This window comes from Lathamus discolor, chromosome 6 (genome assembly GCF_037157495.1).
Source record: "Lathamus discolor isolate bLatDis1 chromosome 6, bLatDis1.hap1, whole genome shotgun sequence".
In the NCBI taxonomy this organism is placed as follows: Eukaryota; Metazoa; Chordata; class Aves; order Psittaciformes; family Psittacidae; genus Lathamus; species Lathamus discolor.
In genome coordinates, this window is record NC_088889.1 from 69,794,417 (window position 1) to 69,810,666 (window position 16,250).

Sequence of the window (16,250 nt, forward strand, 5' to 3'; positions counted from 1 at the left end):
TTTCTGCGGCCGGGAAGGTAAACGGTGAGGACTGTGACTACGAGCAGGACGCAGCTATTATTTCCTCTGCTTCCTGAGCCCCGCCCCGAGCGCTGGCAGGCTGTGCCGCGGCTCCCCCTGAGACAGCTGCCAGCCGAGGACACCGATTACAGCTGCCGTGAGCTGAAGCATCTCCAGTTCCTGACGAGCCACGCTCTTCCCGCACGGCAAGCGACGCCCGCTCAGCTGAAGAAAACGCACCCTGTACCACAGACCTTGCGCCCGCCCCGCCCGGCGCCCAGCACGGGGGCCTGGTGGCTGGGCGGGAGGAGCCCCGGTGCTGCCCTCCCCCGGCAGCCGGTCACGTGCGGCGGGCGGTGCGCTCCCCTCCCGGCGGCGGCCCGGCGGCAGCGCGGTGGGTGCTGGTGATGGAGGCCGGCGCTGAGGCGGAGCCGCTGTTGCCCCCCCGGAGCTGGCGAGCGCGCCGGGGGTTCTGGCGGGCCGGTGCCTCCCCTGCCGCCGAGGACGGTGAGTGCCGCGGGGCGCGCGGGCTGGGTGGAAGGTGCTGAGGGAGCCGGCGCCGCTGCTGGTGCCCTTCCGTCGGAGCTTGCCCTCCGCGGAGAGCGGGGCGGGCGCCGGAGGAGAGCCCCGCGGGGGGTCGGGTCTCGGCGTGGGGCTCCCCGCGCTTTCGCCTGGGGCTGTGCTGGGGGAGCGGCCGCGGCAGCCCCGGCGGGCTGACCTCGGGGGCGAGCCTTGTGCCGATCTGGCCTCACGGTGGTTATTGTTCTTACTTATTTTTCGTTTCCTGAGGTGTTGGGGGGTTTTGGTGGTTGGTTGTTTAAAGTTTCTGAAGAGTTTTTTCTCTAGCTCCGTAAATGTTAGAGGTCTGATTTCTCAGTTACTTCAGGAAAGGATCGTTCGGACACCTCGGCTTCTCTGTTTTCAGGGTATCGCGTCACTGAAGTGAACCTTTTTGTTGCCTGCTTGTTTGGTGTCAGAGCTGCTGTGGAGTCTCTGGTAGATCCTGCTCACCCAAGCCGAGCAGTACTTCATTCATCACTGTGACTAAGTGTCACTTGCTGTGACTAAGAGTTGCAAGATAAATTGGATGTTCTTGATAGCATGCCTGGAAAATGTGTGGGATTTTTTTTTTTTTTTGGCTGGTTTTTACTTTTTAATGAAATTTTTCAAGTCAACTTTTCTTGGTAGTTTCTGTGTTTTGTGTTAAGAACAGCTGCTTAGATTCTGCCCTTTCAGAATTGTTGGGATCAATACCAGGCTTTCTGTGTGCTTCCAGAACCTCAACCTTTTGCTGTTCTTCCTATTCCTTTAACTACTACTGTTCGTTTAAACAACTTTATTTTTCATCTCACTCGTGTGTCATGTCTTGGAAAAGATAGGATCTTCACTGCCTGAGCTGAGTTTGTCTGCTGTTTATGCTGTCTTTCTTGCACTGTGATTCGTATCAGAATTGGTACAAAACTGTGTTGTTGCTCATGCTCTGATAAATGGTGACTTTTAAAAACTGTTTTCAGTCTTTGTGGAAAACTGATGCCGCTGAGTCATGTGGAAGATAAAATCATGTGGGATGCAGATCAGTGGTGTTTCTGGTGTTGCTTGGTGTCTGGAGAACGTTGTGCTGGCACTGGGACTGATACTCTCATTATATCACAGACATTGTATCCTGTCTGTGATTGCTGTCTCCTGGGAGAAGATGGTATAAAGTGCTTTCTGGGACTCTTCCCCTCTGTGGGAAGGTTACAATAGCACCTATTTTCATATTTCTATCTCCCTCAGGTTTCTCTCTTCCCAATCCTTCACCCCTTTTTTTTCTTTTTCCTTCGCGTTTGGGGCTTAGCTGCCTTTGTCTCTCTTGTTGGCTTCATTAACAGATTAGTTACTCAAAGGTCCTTCAAGTGAACACAAATCATTGTCCTTTATTCTTCATACAGACTTCCTAGTAATGGGCTTTGAAACATTGCATGGTAACTAACTTGGTGATAATTTTATTTCACTTTGTGTACTTTCACTCCTTTACATGTCTTGATCTGTTGGATACATTAATAATAATTCTCAGGACAAATTGAAAGAGGACTTAATTTTATTTTCAACTGACTGGAGATTTGTATTGGTTTTGGAGAGACTGAGATCAGTCTAAACCTCAGTACCTTTATTAAACAGAAGTTAAAATGCCTAGAATACTAGTGTCTTGATTTTTCCAGCTTCAGTTGGCTGTATGCTTTGTTCGGGAATATTTTGGTTGAAGCTCTGTTACAATGCCTTTTACTTAGGACTTGTCTCTGTATAGAAATATTCCAGTCTTGTGACAGCTATTTAACTACTCATGTAATCTAGTTGCCGAAGTTACTTAAGCTAAAGTAAGAGAGAACCTTTTCACAAAATACAGAAACATGCATGATGATGATTATATCAATTAATGCAGGGTGCTACTGTTGGAGCACAGTGGCAGGAGCTGTGTCTCTACTTTTTGCACAGTGTCCTTTGTCATGAGAGCCATGGTTGTGAGCTTATATTAACTAATAAGCAAGCCTTAGGCTTTATCCAAACTCCCAAATGATTCTGACTTCTTTTAACTTTTCAGGTACTGGTGATAATGACCTTTATCTAAACCAAGCTGTAGTATTCATTGAAGATGCAATACAGGTAAATATAACTTGTTTGCTGGCTATTATACTTCTCATGATGGATACTTGTCACACATTCTGCTAGTTTTTCAGTGTGTCTGTTCAGGCAACCAACATTTCACGTCCTCTCGATGTACAAAGCAGAATCAGAATTCCAGATTCCTGTGGTATGCAAATTTCAGTGAACTTTTGCCTGAGAGAAACGTGTTTGTCCACATAATAAAACAGATAGTGTTTTCTCTTCAAGGTTGTGAAAAAGAGGTGCTGTTTTATGGGGTGTTTTTTTGTTTTGGTTTGTTTGGGTTTGCTTTGGGTAGTTTTGTTTTGTTTTTCTGTTGTTTTTTTTTTTTTTAATTTGAGAGTGACTGGCCTTACTGCTAGGACAAACTGAGCAAACTCTGGAATTTGCTTCTAAATCTGATTACTTGCTAAGAGGTGATCAAGTTTAAGGCTAACTTCGGGCACTAACCTTGAACTCTTTTGCTTCAGCTGAACTTAGTGTCTTTGGAAGTCTCTGTTCTCTCTTTCTCCTTTACTGGCCTTTACTGCAGATTCCTAGATGCTGTTACCTCCCAGTTACTAGTTGCAGGCGGTGGGAACGTTGGAGTGCAGTTCTTGAGTTCTCTCCCTGCTTTTGGTTGGGAGATTTCTGGGGATCAGATAAAGTGCACAACTCCATTCTGTAAGTGGATATTCATTAGCAGGGGCAGGGTAACAGTGCTCAAGGAGCAGTCACAGAGGAGGGGCCCATTCTGAAGAATCACAGGTACTTTCTTGAACTTAAAGCATGTTTTATTGAAAGATATAGGTTAAGGTCTATAATATTCAGAATTATTTTGCATCCTATGGCTTTTTGGGAAAGAAAGACAAAGGAAAAAGGATCCATGAATGGAATGAATGCTAAAAAGGTGAATTAAATAGGTGGACTGTTTTGGTGAGTACCTAGACTAGGCACTGAATTACTACAAATGCTTTTATTTGTACTGATGATAATGGCTCTTTCAGATGACTGCTACACAGTTTGATTATTTGAGCACACATTATCTCAGTCCATGCATGTAGAGTACAGCTATTGTAACTGGTGACTGATACTTTAATAACTTATGCAATAATTTCTTTATCTTATTGTGAAACAGGAATTATCTCAAGACTTGATACTTTTTGATTAGAATTTGGTTTATTTTGGTAACCTTATCTTTGTCTTTGGTTCTGACTGAATTTAATGTCTGAATTATCCTTTTTGCATTTCTTTCAGTATCGATCTATAAATCACCGTGTGGACTCCAAATCCCTGTGGCTTTATCGATGGTATTACTCAAGAACTTGCCAGTGGTAAGAGCTTGGTATTCTTTTTGCTTTTTTGTTTAGGTGTAAGTCTTAATAAAAAAATATTCTTCATCTTTCATTGTTGATACGTAATTAGATAACTGTGCTTTTACCCTTCTAAGAACTTAGAGTACGAATCAAGTGGATTGACTATATGTGAACATGATAAAAGTGGAAAGCAGCAAATTATATTAAAGTGTGATCATGTAGATGGCTCTTTCAAACAGGGATGGTGCATGAATGGACTGTTGGCATGATTTACAGCACTGTGTGTTAGAGTTTTCCAAGTATCTTTTTCTGTTTGGTGGTCAGCAGTTATATTATCTAAGCAATTGCGTCATTGTTGCCAAACCCATTTGTATTAAATGTGATATTATAAAGCTTGGTTTACTTCTAAGAAAACTACTTTACTGTAAGTATTTTGTTTTTGTTTTGACTCATTCTGGGGGGTTGTGTTTCATCTCTATCCGAGTAGGATTTTGAGTTTAACCATCACTATAATCCTGGCTTTGGCTTTCATTGAAAACCCTTCTTCGCTTACTGTCACATCGGATGTACGATACCGCCTTCCTGCGTGGAATCCTCCGTGTGGCCTAACGGAAAGCATTGAGTTCCTTTGCTTTCTTGTATTCACAGTTGATGTATCTGTGAAGGTGAGCATCACATTCATGAGGTGTTGAATGAAATGCCAGACATACTGGGCAGATCAGTAGGTGTAGGCAATGTGGCTTTTCTCTGTTTTATATTTCAGGAAATGCCTTAGAAGTGCTATCCTAATCTTGGATTTGCATGATGAGGTTGCTTTGCTTTGTTAAAACCTTACTTTCAGCAGATATTAGAAAATACGTATTTTTCTAAATTTTAAAAATTGTATATTTTTTTAATCTAAGAAATACAAACCTCTGTGTGGAAAAAGTGAAATTTTGCTAATAATGCAGTGATTTTGGCTTAGCTGCTTTTATTAGGTTATACAAATTGGTGTATATAATAATCAAATACATGCTAGCTCATTTAAACTTAATAAAAAGTCAAAAACAGGACCTTTATTGAAATACTTATTTCTGGAAAATGTATTATGCTTATGAAATGGACATTTTTCTTACATTCAGGGGATTCCTCTTGCATGGCCAGTGTACACCTCTCACTTCTACTGATCTTTAGTTCTTGTAGAAAATATCTCTGATCAGTATATTTTGGTTTGCATTTTGGGGACTTCTTTATGAACACTGATGTAAAACTACAAATACTTGGAAAATAACTGGTGCTTACTTTTTAGGGTATTGGAATTTATTACTAAAGTGAGTTGGCTTTTTTGTTTTTTCCCTTCCCAGAGTTACTTAATTGGATGGGCAGAATTTTGGAAAAATAAATGGCTAATGGCATATATACTGACATTAATTATTTCCCTTGCTGATTGGATAGTTTCGCTGAGTTTTTTCTGCACAGAGGTAAGAACTGCTTTCTGCAGAAACAAGCAGCAGCTTCATTGTGGAGAATGGCAGAGGAGAGCAACCTGCAAACGGGTGGTGGTTTATTGGAGAATTAAAGGAGAAGGGCAAGATGGTTCATTTTTGGGTTTTTTATAGCTGGAAAATACATTGACCCATAGAAAACGTTTGGTGTAATGTAGCTTCTCAAGGGATTCTGTTTGATTCTTAATAGAAGATGTGAGTTCTTTGCTTAAATAAAGCTTTGCTGCTATAATCTGTCAACAGTCAGACTACAGAGAGAACTCTGGTTGCATAGCACTGATTTTATTGTACAGTTGGAGAATTATGTTCTCAACTTGATTCAGTGGCAGAGTCTATGTAGTGACATATAAGTAAAAGGTAATTGTACAGTTTAACAACTGTTTCCTAACATGAGCTTGTGTTGTGTTCGAAACAGTTGTGTCCTGAGAGGAATGTCATTTTTGTGAAGCTGTTCTTCAAGTGCCTTCTTTTGTGGAATAATGCAATCTCCCAGTTGGTGGTCTTTGCTATGACATAAATCTGCATAAAATCCGTTGTTCACTTACAGTCATAATGAAGAAAATACTAATATGGTAAAAATGCTGGGAAGTGAGGCAGGAATCCTAATTTTTGCTGCTTGACTAATTTCTTGTGTCAAGGCCATTGTCTGTTGCTTTAAGGTAACTTTCAAACCTATTTCAAATAGTTGTCTGTATTAGTCAGGGTTAGGTTGGATGAAGCTGCTACTATTAGTAACTCAGTGTGTAGCTGTGCATACTTCAATGTCCATAATTGACCACTGGACACTGCTGACAAGGTTGTGATGTAGTATTGAAGAGATGATCTTGAAATGCTGAAAGAATATGTCAGTTAAGCCTATAAGCATCTAACTATAAGAAAAATGCATATGTCCTTTTCATATTCAAGCCTAATAAATATAATGCAGCTGAAAGAGGTTAATTACAACATGGGGAATGTGATTTGAAAAGAAATGATTGTAAAATCTTCAGGTGTCGTAGTGAACAAGTTGTTTGACCAGGAGCTTTCCATACAAAGCAGTGGCAAAAGGAGCAGTTTAACTGCTGCAATGCATGAACAAGGGAATACCAAGGAAGAAAGTGACTCTTTATTTTTCTTTGCTTTTACTGAGAAGGCTGATGCTGAATGCAGGATGCTGAAATACTTGAAGTAGCTGATAAGTTACGAAAATAACTTGAAGGCTGGCAAGTGTCTTGAATGCAAGAATCAAACAGCTTAATTGCTTTAGTGCATGTTAAGGAAGATAAAGGCAATCACCTGTTTGAGTCTTGCCAGAGAGAGAAATTGCTGAATAATAAGCAGGCCCTTTAATTGTAAAAAGGCGCGCGCACACACACACACACACACACACACACACACACACAAAATGTCTGAAAACTGTTACCAAGCACTTATTTTCAGAATGGGAATCTGTTTTTATTGAAAGGAGCTTGCTATTCCCTTTATTAAGTGGATGTTGTTGGAAGATCTGAAAATGCCCTCTCTTGAGCTGCTTGTGTCTACTGAGCAGTAAAGTTAGTTTAGAATTAGTGGCTTGAAATGTCACTGTGCTTTTTTTAAAGCAGTCTCTTACTCTTTTAATGAGGCACCCAGAGATAGAAAATCTTTTGTGAGTTTTGTGATCACAGTGTGACAGTTTGAGCTTCTGAGCACAGCCTTTTCCATTAAACTGCTGACTTTGTTGATATGCGTATCAGTGGTTTTCAACAGATTTATATTAAAAAGATTTGTGGTGCTAGTCTTAATGAGAACTCAGTATCTGATCTGCTGGCTTTTGCAGAGTGTGAGAATAAGAAGAATTCTTCGGCCTTTCTTTCTGCTTCAGAATTCTTCTATGATGAAGAAAACATTAAAAAGTATCAACAGCACGTTGCCTGAAATGGGGAGGTAGGTAACAGTGTAGAAGACATTCTTTCACAGCAAGCATGTAGTAACCCTCAGAATTCTAGTGTGTGACATGTGGGTAGCTTCCTTCTTGACTGCCCAGCTAAGCGGCTGGTGACATAAGTAGCAGTGGATGGAGGTTGTGTTAACTTTTTGATTCCTTTAGTATGTAAAATTTCTCTAGAATGCATGTGATGTGACTCTGTATATGACAGATAAGATTTTTTGATGCTAGTTGAGTGTTGTTTTTTTTTTTTTTTAATCTGTATATGTTACATACAGCCCTTTTGTAAGGGGAGAACTGAGGCATCATCTGGGCAAAGGTCTATGCTGTGTTTCTCTAAGAAGGCGTCTTGGAGGTATGGGTAGACAGACGTGTCTTCCAGTCATGACTGCCAGACAAGAAGACCTCTTTATTTACATTTTCAAAGTGCTTTACTTCATCTTTTTAATTTCTGACTGGTTTTAGCAACAGATGTGTTCTTAACCAAGACAGCATGATGCTTTTTTGAAAGAAATCTCTTCCTGTGACATGGGTCATGTATGTGTGCAGCTTATAAGACTTGCTGTCCATACCTATTACTTTTTAACTAACAAGTCCCAGGAGAATCAAAGGTGTATGCAAGCCAGGCTGTGTTTTGGTTGGAGTGTGTAAGTATAGTCCTAATCTTGAGAAACAAATCTCATTGACCTCACAGCTGTCTAAGCTCATGCTGAGGAGTCCTGAGCAAGTATGATTCTTACATTGAATCAAAACTCAGGTCATCTTCTGTTATCTCCATATAGCTTCCTAAAACTACCCCAGGTTTTCTCTGTACAATATCCTTTTGCACTTTTAGCAAAGGATATGAAGAATAAGATAAAGTTGGCATTAATGCATATCATATGTTTTCTTTCCAACAGTGTTGTTCTTCTTCTAGCTGTTCATCTGTCTCTCTTTGCCATGTTTGCTATGCTGCTGTTTGCTCGAACAAAGGTAACCAATGATATTTAGTACATCTCAGTGTTGGTTTTTTGTTCTTTACTCACTTAGCTGCTGCTTGTCTAGTTTTATAATCAAACTAGTGAAACCTGTTTCCCCTGCAAAGGTCATGTTACTTGTCAGACTTAGATGAGTTTAAAGTCCATTTGGAGGGATTGAAGGTGTGCAATAGTATTCATGTACAGTGTTGTTTCTGTAAGTTTGCATTAGAAGGCCCCTCAAAATAGTGTTAGAATCTCTGTCTTTTAGTGAAGATTTTATTTTCCATGTTGTGCTTTGCTTCTGAAGTGATAATGCTCCTTCCTACTCCATAGGTGAAATCTTTCACTCTTGCTGTATGTTGTTGCATATTATTTTATTAGTCTAGCTCTGCTGCTCAGGGTGAAATCACATAATTCCATGCTAAAATGTGGTTGACATCTTTATGGTCCTGCATTTTACTGGTATTGATGCCAGTATCATGGGTAAGAAATTGAAAGTCTCTTTATACAAGAGGCTTCCTTGTACAATTCTCCATTTTAATCCTTTGGGTTACTTTCTCTGCTTTTGTTGAAAAATATGCTGTTCTGTGTCCAAAGCTCTTAATCTTGTCACTTTTTTGTTTATATTATCACTCATTTCTCTTATCTAGCTTTTTGCTAAGATTAATTTCTTCTGTGTTTTCTTTTATCATCCAATACTGCTATCCCTGGCCATGCCTTGGTAGGTTTTCTGGTCTCTCTGTGTTTTCCTCTCTGTTTTTTGTTTGTTTATTTTTTTCCCCTCATTTTTCTGCTTCCAGAAAACAAATTTGAAATTTTGTGGTTAAAATCACTTTAGTGTCCCAGTGTTCCTGGTATGTTGCTTCTCTTCTAATCTTCCTGTGTGTTAATATATCATGCAGATCTTTTTTTAAGGCCTTACTTTTTTAAGGCCTTCCAATAAATGTGTTCCTCTGAGCACAAAGATCAGTCACACACTTCTCTCAGTAATATTAGTCCTCTCCTTAACCTCAGTTTTGCATCTTCATTCTTACTGTAGTTTGCACTTGAGCCTGCCTCTAGTTTCCCTTTTGGCAGGCAAATTCCTTGAATTCCCATGTTAAAGAAGTTCTGAATTTAAAGCACAGCTCTGTTTTCCCCACTTTGTTCGGTTGCAAACTGGCTCTTTGTTTTATCTTTGTATGTTGCATCTAATATCAGTTATGAGCATTTGCAGCAGATGAGAATATGGCTTGTACACCTGAACCAGTCAATTTTGGGTACATCTGGGTGAACAATAACAAATTAGAGGGCAATCTCTTTACTTTGTTGAATTGCTAGTCTAATACCATTACAAACTAATAGTACCTAACAAGGCAAAACACTGAAAGCAAGTTCTGAAAATTTAGTAGTAAAATTCATGCCTATAGATTTTGCATTGGCTTGTGTATGTCCTTTAGAGGTACATTTTTTGTCACTGCAGCAGATTCAAAGGCTGTTTGTTCTGTGCTGCATGATTAATATTTGTATTGTTTGTACTCTGCATCTATTTCTACCTGTCTCTGCTTGAGCTTGGTGGGGGAGGGGGTGGAAATAAATATGTGAATGATCCAAGATCAGCCTCCCAGTGGGTTTTTGATGAAAATTATGATACCATCTGAGCTTCAGCGGATCAGCTGATACTACCACTCAGCCACAGAATAAGTTTGACCTTAGTCACCAAAGTATTTGGAAATAATTTTTGAGTGCTATAGCACTGCTTCTCCTGTGCTCCATGAAGGAGTTTAAGTGCTATGTGATGTTTTTATTAGAATCATAGAATAGTTAGGGTTGGAAAGGACCTTAAGACCATCCAGTTCCAACCCCCTTGCCGTGGGCAGGGACACCTCACATTAAACCATCTCACCCAAGGCTACGTCCAACCTGGCCTTGAACACTGCCAGGGATGGAGCATTCATAGCCTCCCTGGGCAACCTATTCCAGTGCCTCACCACCCTAACAGGAAAGAACTTCCTCCTTATATCTAATCTAAACTTCCCCTGTTTAAGTTTTAACCCGTTACCCCTTGTCCTGTCACTACAGTCCCTGATGAAGAGTTCCCTCCCCAGCATCCTTATAGGCCCCCTCCAGATACTGGAAGGCTGCTATGAGGTCTCCACACAGCCTTCTCTTCTCCAGGCTATTGATAGCATACATAGCATTTTAAATCTTTATTCTCTTGAAAACAGAACAGTTCCCCATTTTCTAGCTGCCCAACAGCTCCTGAAACGTGTACTAATTCTAGTTATATTACTTTATATTGTGTAATCTTGCATAAATATTTACTTCATCTAAAATAAGATGAGGGCTATCCTTACACTCCTTCTTTTAAGTACACCTTCAAGTATGTTATTGAAGAGAGTCCTAAAACTTGTCTGGCTGTGTTCTGTATAGATCTTACTTTAATTAAACAAAAACCCCTGAGTATGTAAGGGCATAACTGAAGAAAGAGAAAAACCTTTGTTCTGAGTAGTGGTAGTAACATCTGTGCAAGTAACTAGTGGAGAGGATGTTAAGTTTCCTGTTTGGAAGTCAAAGGTGAAGCGAGAGACACATTTCTCCCTCAGTGAGTGTGTAGTAGGGCTGTAGGTGTTTGAGAGTTGCTTCTAATGTAAAGGCAAGATTCCTTTGTAGCATGGTAGTTGTTGAGGCAGCTCTTCATTACTGAGGAAGCTTTTTCATTTCTGTTCTTCAGTATAGACAAGATCTGTTTTAATATTGTCCTCAAACTGTATTATACTTCTGGACAAGTCCTGGAGTGTAGTCCTGGAGTATACATTTCAGGGTTAACTAGGTTTCTATCTATAGCATGCTGTAGGGCAGCTTCTACTCTATGCTAATTTTGTGATGTAAGTTGAGACTGAATTAGTATGATTATTTTTTTAAACTGCAATTTTTTAAAATCATGTTTAGGGAGTCCTTTTGTCTCCAATACACTAATATCTCTTGCGGGCTAAGAGGTGATGCTTTTTATATCAGGAGTGGCTTCAGATTTCTATATTGTTTGTGACATTACTGTCCTTCCTGTGTCTGAGGTGCTATCTAGACATAATTTCTATTTTGAGCTTCCTGTGTCTGTCTTAGCTTGCTGTTCTTCCTTATGTTCTTTACTGGCTGTTAATAAGTGAAGTGATTGCACTGTTGTCCTAATTTTTATGCCTTTCTCATGCTTTTTTTCATGGGGTAGATGTGATTGTGTTTCTGAAGACATTGATTGATACACTTAAAATTTCTTTTCCCCTCCTTGGTAAGACAATCTGAGTGATTCTTTGGTGTTTCTCCATCTCTTCGACTAGGATGGCCAGCAGGATAAGGAGTGGGTGGGGTATTTCCGGAATTTGCCAGATTCACTGACATCCCTGCTGGTCCTGCTGACTACTGCAAATAATCCTGATGGTGAGCAGTCTTTCAGAAGTAACTTTTGTGTCTCTTTTCAAAGAATAATAGAGTAAGGTTATCTTCAGACTACTTAAACCATTCTTTCAGCTGATAGTTCTTAGCACAGCTAGAGGAAGGTTATGTAGACATTTTTCGTGCCTTTAGTAACTTGTTTCTCGCCTTTCCTTTGGTGTAATTATATATGCATCTCTAAAGTGGAGCTATATAAGAGCTTCTACCAATTACCAAAAATTGATAGAGTTGCCTAGTTTTTATCTTAAGCATTAAATATTTTTTTTTTGTTAATTCTACAGTGATGATTCCTGCATATTCTAAGAATCGAGCATATTCAATCTTCTTCATACTTTTCACTGTATTAGGTAAGCTACCTCCTGCCCTCAGTCATTTAAATGTACTTTAACTTTGACACTTGTGCATGCCAGCTACAGTGTTTTCTAGGAAAGTTTAATCGTAAAATTTATTTTATTTTTTTTTTGTGTCTGTGTACAGTGTCTCCAGTTACTGCGTAGTGGCTTGTAAGATAACTTTCATGGAAGGTGCTTTGGTTTGGGTTTTTGTCAGCAGCAGGTGATAGGGGAATGGATACATTACAGCATATTCAGACATGAAAAACATTTTGGAAACCAAACAGAAGAAAACTAATCCTTTTTAAATTTTACGTCTGACTTACTATATATGTATCTGTTTGTCAAAAAAGTTTCAGTGTATTTTTATGATTGTTACTGCTTTTTCTCCAATAGGCAACTTATTTTTAATGAACTTGCTTACGGCAATAATATACAACCAGTTTCGAGGCTACCTTCTGGTGAGTAAAGCATTCCTAATTTCTGTGTTTTACCATAACCTTTAAACTGTGAAGCCCTGAGTATTAAAAGTTTCAACTGTGTTTTAAAGCAGTATGCCTGTCGTGGTTGTAGATACAGTTTTACGATACCAAAGATTCTTTGATGTAGATACTTTTTCCCTTATATGCTGCCGTAGTTTGTTACCCCTTCCATGACAAAATTACCTGCTTGTATACTTCCATATAGTTTGAATATTATGGGGGGGAAATACTCCAAACTGTTAAATTGAACAAGGACAAGTGAAAAAGGAACTTAAAGTTGGCCTCTGGGAAGAAAACCTGCTGTACTATTTAAATAGCTATTGTTGCAAACCCTAGCACTTATTTTCTCTGAGTAGCACGGCATTAGAAGCCTTCAATAGAACAGAATTGCTGACTAAAACATCTTTGTGCTTGGTATTTTTCACTTCATCCTTGCTATGGTCGGTGGATGTGATGTTAGAATGATTAGGGCAGTCTGCTGCTACTGGAAGATGGACTTGAGTTGAGCCTTGTGGTTGACTTGTACCAGAGTAGTTGCCAGTAGGCATAGTAGATATTCTTGGTCGTATTCAGTGTTAAATAAAAGGAGCCTATGCTTAATGTCCATGCAATGCCAGTTATTCGTGTAATACTTTAATGTGATTCTGGAAGGTGCCTGATCATTCATGATTCTCCCCATTTTGTGCACTGTGAATCTGAAGTGTAGTGTAATGACCTCTTGACTTGGTTATTTATATTAGAGAAGTAGAAGCTGACAAAGTAAGTGTACTTCTGCATGTTTTTCAAGGAGCGTGCAATCTGTGGTGACAATTAAACTCATCACTAAAAGTTCTTTTTCCTTTACTAACAAGCTGTGCAGTGTGCTTTGTTGCATTATGTACATGAGTTGTCTATTTTCCAGCTGGGAGTGCAGTCTGGATTCCCTTAACAGGAAATAGCATAATTGCTTTTGTTTCTATACAAGATAGTGCAGTTGAACAATCTGGGAGGAATTTTAATGAGCTAAGGAAAGAATATTTTGGAAAGCAGGGACAAAGTAAGTCAAATGAAAGATCATTTCAGTTACTTCCAATAAAATGTACTCCATGCAGGAGGTTAAATTTGTGACTTTCCTATCGCTATTCCAAAAAGAAGTAACTGACTGGAGAGGCGGTGAAAGGAAGAGGCTGCATGGGTGCATCTGGAGATCTCCAGAACTGGGTTTGTTTCTAGCAATGAATACAGAACATCCAAGGCACATCGCAGCTACTTAGCAGTTAACACACACGGCAGATTAGTAGAAAGAACACAGTGCTAGGCTAAGTATTAATGTTTATCACGCTCATGGCACGCAGCTGAATCTTTGGTCAGGCAGTCATCAGTCATAATGGGAGCTGTCGGTCTCTTGCTCCTCAGAACAGGCTGAGTCTCTCTGCGGTGTTATCTTCAAAGTGTTTGAGAGTTTTCTTTAAGCTTTGTAACTTCCATGGGATTTTTTCTTCTTTTTTTTTTTTTTTCTTGAGTTCTTCAGGAGTTTCAATTCCACCTCTGTTTTTTACTTTCCTCTTGTGTATTTTATAAAACTTCACAGCTCAGCAGCAATGTGTTTGGTAAAGCTGAGTCTGGGTAATGCTATGCAAAAACTAAACCTCTAGGCTGTAGGGTTTTTTTCCCTTTGTGCTAGTATGTGGATTGATCTCTGTAGTTTGGAATGAACAGTGGTTCCTGGTTGTGTGTGTTCCAACTGGTCTTTTCTCATGTTTACAGTTCAGGTTTAGTGGCAGGGGAAACTGGTAGCTTTGACTTTGGGTATCATCTCCCTTTGTTTACATATGGTTTATAATTCCTTCATTACTTCTTTTCCCTTCTACTTATAGTCTTACAGTTCCTTCTCCTTACCTAAATACTCTTATAGTTCATTCGGTCCTTCAGAGGAGTGGAGTTGAGGGGTTGGGGGTGAAAGTGAAATAATAGCTGCTTCGGTAGAGCTACAGACAGAATGTAATGCTTGTTGGATAGCGAGCCTACGGGAGTATTACAGAAAAGGAATTGCTTCCACCTTCTTGTGAGAGAGGGGTGTTTAATACATACAAAGAGGAATTTCTGTAATCCTTTCTTCCTTCTTGGTTTCTTCCAAGAAAAATCTGTATCAGGTTTTTGCTTTCCCATGTGAGAGTATGCAATAATCTGACTCTTAATAAAGCAGTTAAGTTTCAAAGGTGGGGGAGAGGAGGGAAAGCAGCATGAAAAGCTGTGGCTCTGGCTTTCTTTTTGCTTGGCAAGAAGCTGGAGTTGGAGAACTGGCATGTCAATCCAGAATTAAAAATAAACCATGACCTGGATGTTTACTTGACCTCCAGAGGCTTGTTTGCTTGCTTCCTTCCTTCTTGTAAAGGGAGTTCTTGAGAGAAACGAGGCCTAGGGAAGTCTCCTGTTCCAATCTCTAATCGTAAGTCTAGGGGGTGTGCAAGAGGATAAGTATATTTTCTGACTGTAAGACATAGCACTGCATGAAGAGCTGGGTAGCCCTGGTCTGCCCTAAGTTCTTCTTAAGGGTAGGAGTGGGCTTTGCTGATTTCAGCCCATGACTCTTCATGGTATTCCTTTTAAACTGTGGAGTGTCTGTCTGGTTGGACCTCATCTTTAGACAGCTAGATCTAGTGGCTGATAATGGGGATTTTAGCAGCAGGGTAAAAAAAATCCAGTATTTTTCCTACCTAAAAAATTGCTCTAGTTGAACAGATACGGCTCTTTCTGAGGCTTGCAGTAGGTTCTGCCAAAGAGCCGGGCAAATAATTTACTGGTCTTAGTTAAATCGTCTAGTTGGGTTTCCTTTAAACAAGTGTGAGTAAGTTGTCTCCCCTGGTGTTTTGACTGTCCAGAAATCAGTTCAGTCCTCCCTCTTCAGGAGGCGACTGGGAATCCGGGCTGCGTTTGAAGTGCTTTCTTCCCTCAGAGAGACTCCTACTAATGCACAACAGTAAGTGAAGAATGTTGAAACAATAGATTACTTAGGAGAAAAGAGCAGATTTTTTTTTTGTCGTCTTATTTAGTATGATTACTGAAAATCCTATCTTGGAAAATGTCAATATGCTTATCTCTTAATTTTTTCTTTAACTGGATGTTTATAACACACTGTTTGGGACTCCTATAGGGTCTGTTTCCTTTTTATTTCTATGTCTAATTTTATCTGCTTCTCAAAAAAAAAAGAGGCATCAGGAATGCATTTGGAACAGCTGTTTTTGCCATCAAGACAGTTACCTGTTCCTCGGGCCATTCTGTTTTATTTTTCATAGGTTGCATGTCGGCATTGGGGCCTTACTACAAGTGCTGCAGAAAGTTGAAATGGATTCTCGCTGCAAGCAAGCCATCATGAGAGTAAGAACTGTGTTTTCTTAGCCTTTATATTGGTGGCTAACAAACCCTGTGATGAGACAGCTGTAGAAACTGAAGTTTCCTTAATCGCACCATTTGATGCAGGAGCTTTCAGCTCAGTTTCATTAATGCTACTTTAAATGTGAACAGAGGGCCAGCTCAGTGTTTGTTCTCAGAACAAAACCAATGTCCAGGCAGTGATTTCACTTCAAGTCTGCTGCTACTTTGATTGGTGTGATGAGGAATGCATTCACCTGTAGAGAGATGTAGAGTAATGAAAAGTCTTGTTTTGGCTAATTTTTTCATTTGCTTTACTTTCTAAGTGAGGCATTTCTCACTGTGCTCTAGAACTGCTGTCTGTAGCAG

At 39.9% G+C, this 16,250-nt stretch overlaps 1 protein-coding gene across 9 annotated transcripts in view; it reads left to right on the forward strand.

Moving 5' to 3' along the window:
• The first annotated feature begins 202 nt into the window (after positions 1-202).
• TPCN2 (two pore segment channel 2) overlaps positions 203-16,250 on the forward strand; it is a 67,717-nt gene continuing 51,669 nt past the window's right edge. For 5 of the 9 annotated variants that reach the window (XR_010613576.1, XR_010613577.1, XR_010613578.1 and 2 more), the window contains exons 1-12: positions 337-507; positions 2,582-2,643; positions 3,880-3,956; positions 4,426-4,603; positions 5,282-5,398; positions 7,221-7,327; positions 8,228-8,300; positions 11,602-11,701; positions 11,998-12,063; positions 12,445-12,509; positions 15,392-15,489; positions 15,806-15,887. Coding sequence is in view for 6 of the 9 variants with exons in the window: in XM_065683436.1 (XP_065539508.1) it covers positions 408-507; positions 2,582-2,643; positions 3,880-3,956; positions 4,426-4,603; positions 5,282-5,398; positions 7,221-7,327; positions 8,228-8,300; positions 11,602-11,701; positions 11,998-12,063; positions 12,445-12,509; positions 15,392-15,489; positions 15,806-15,887 (1,125 nt within the window). In the remaining 3 variants the exon portion in view is untranslated. Of the gene's footprint in view, positions 508-2,581; positions 2,644-3,879; positions 3,957-4,425; positions 4,604-5,281; positions 5,399-7,220; positions 7,328-8,227; positions 8,301-11,601; positions 11,702-11,997; positions 12,064-12,444; positions 12,510-15,391; positions 15,490-15,805; positions 15,888-16,250 lie in introns of those variants that run through there. The other 4 variants (XM_065683440.1, XM_065683442.1, XM_065683437.1 and 1 more) reach the window with 4 other exon arrangements.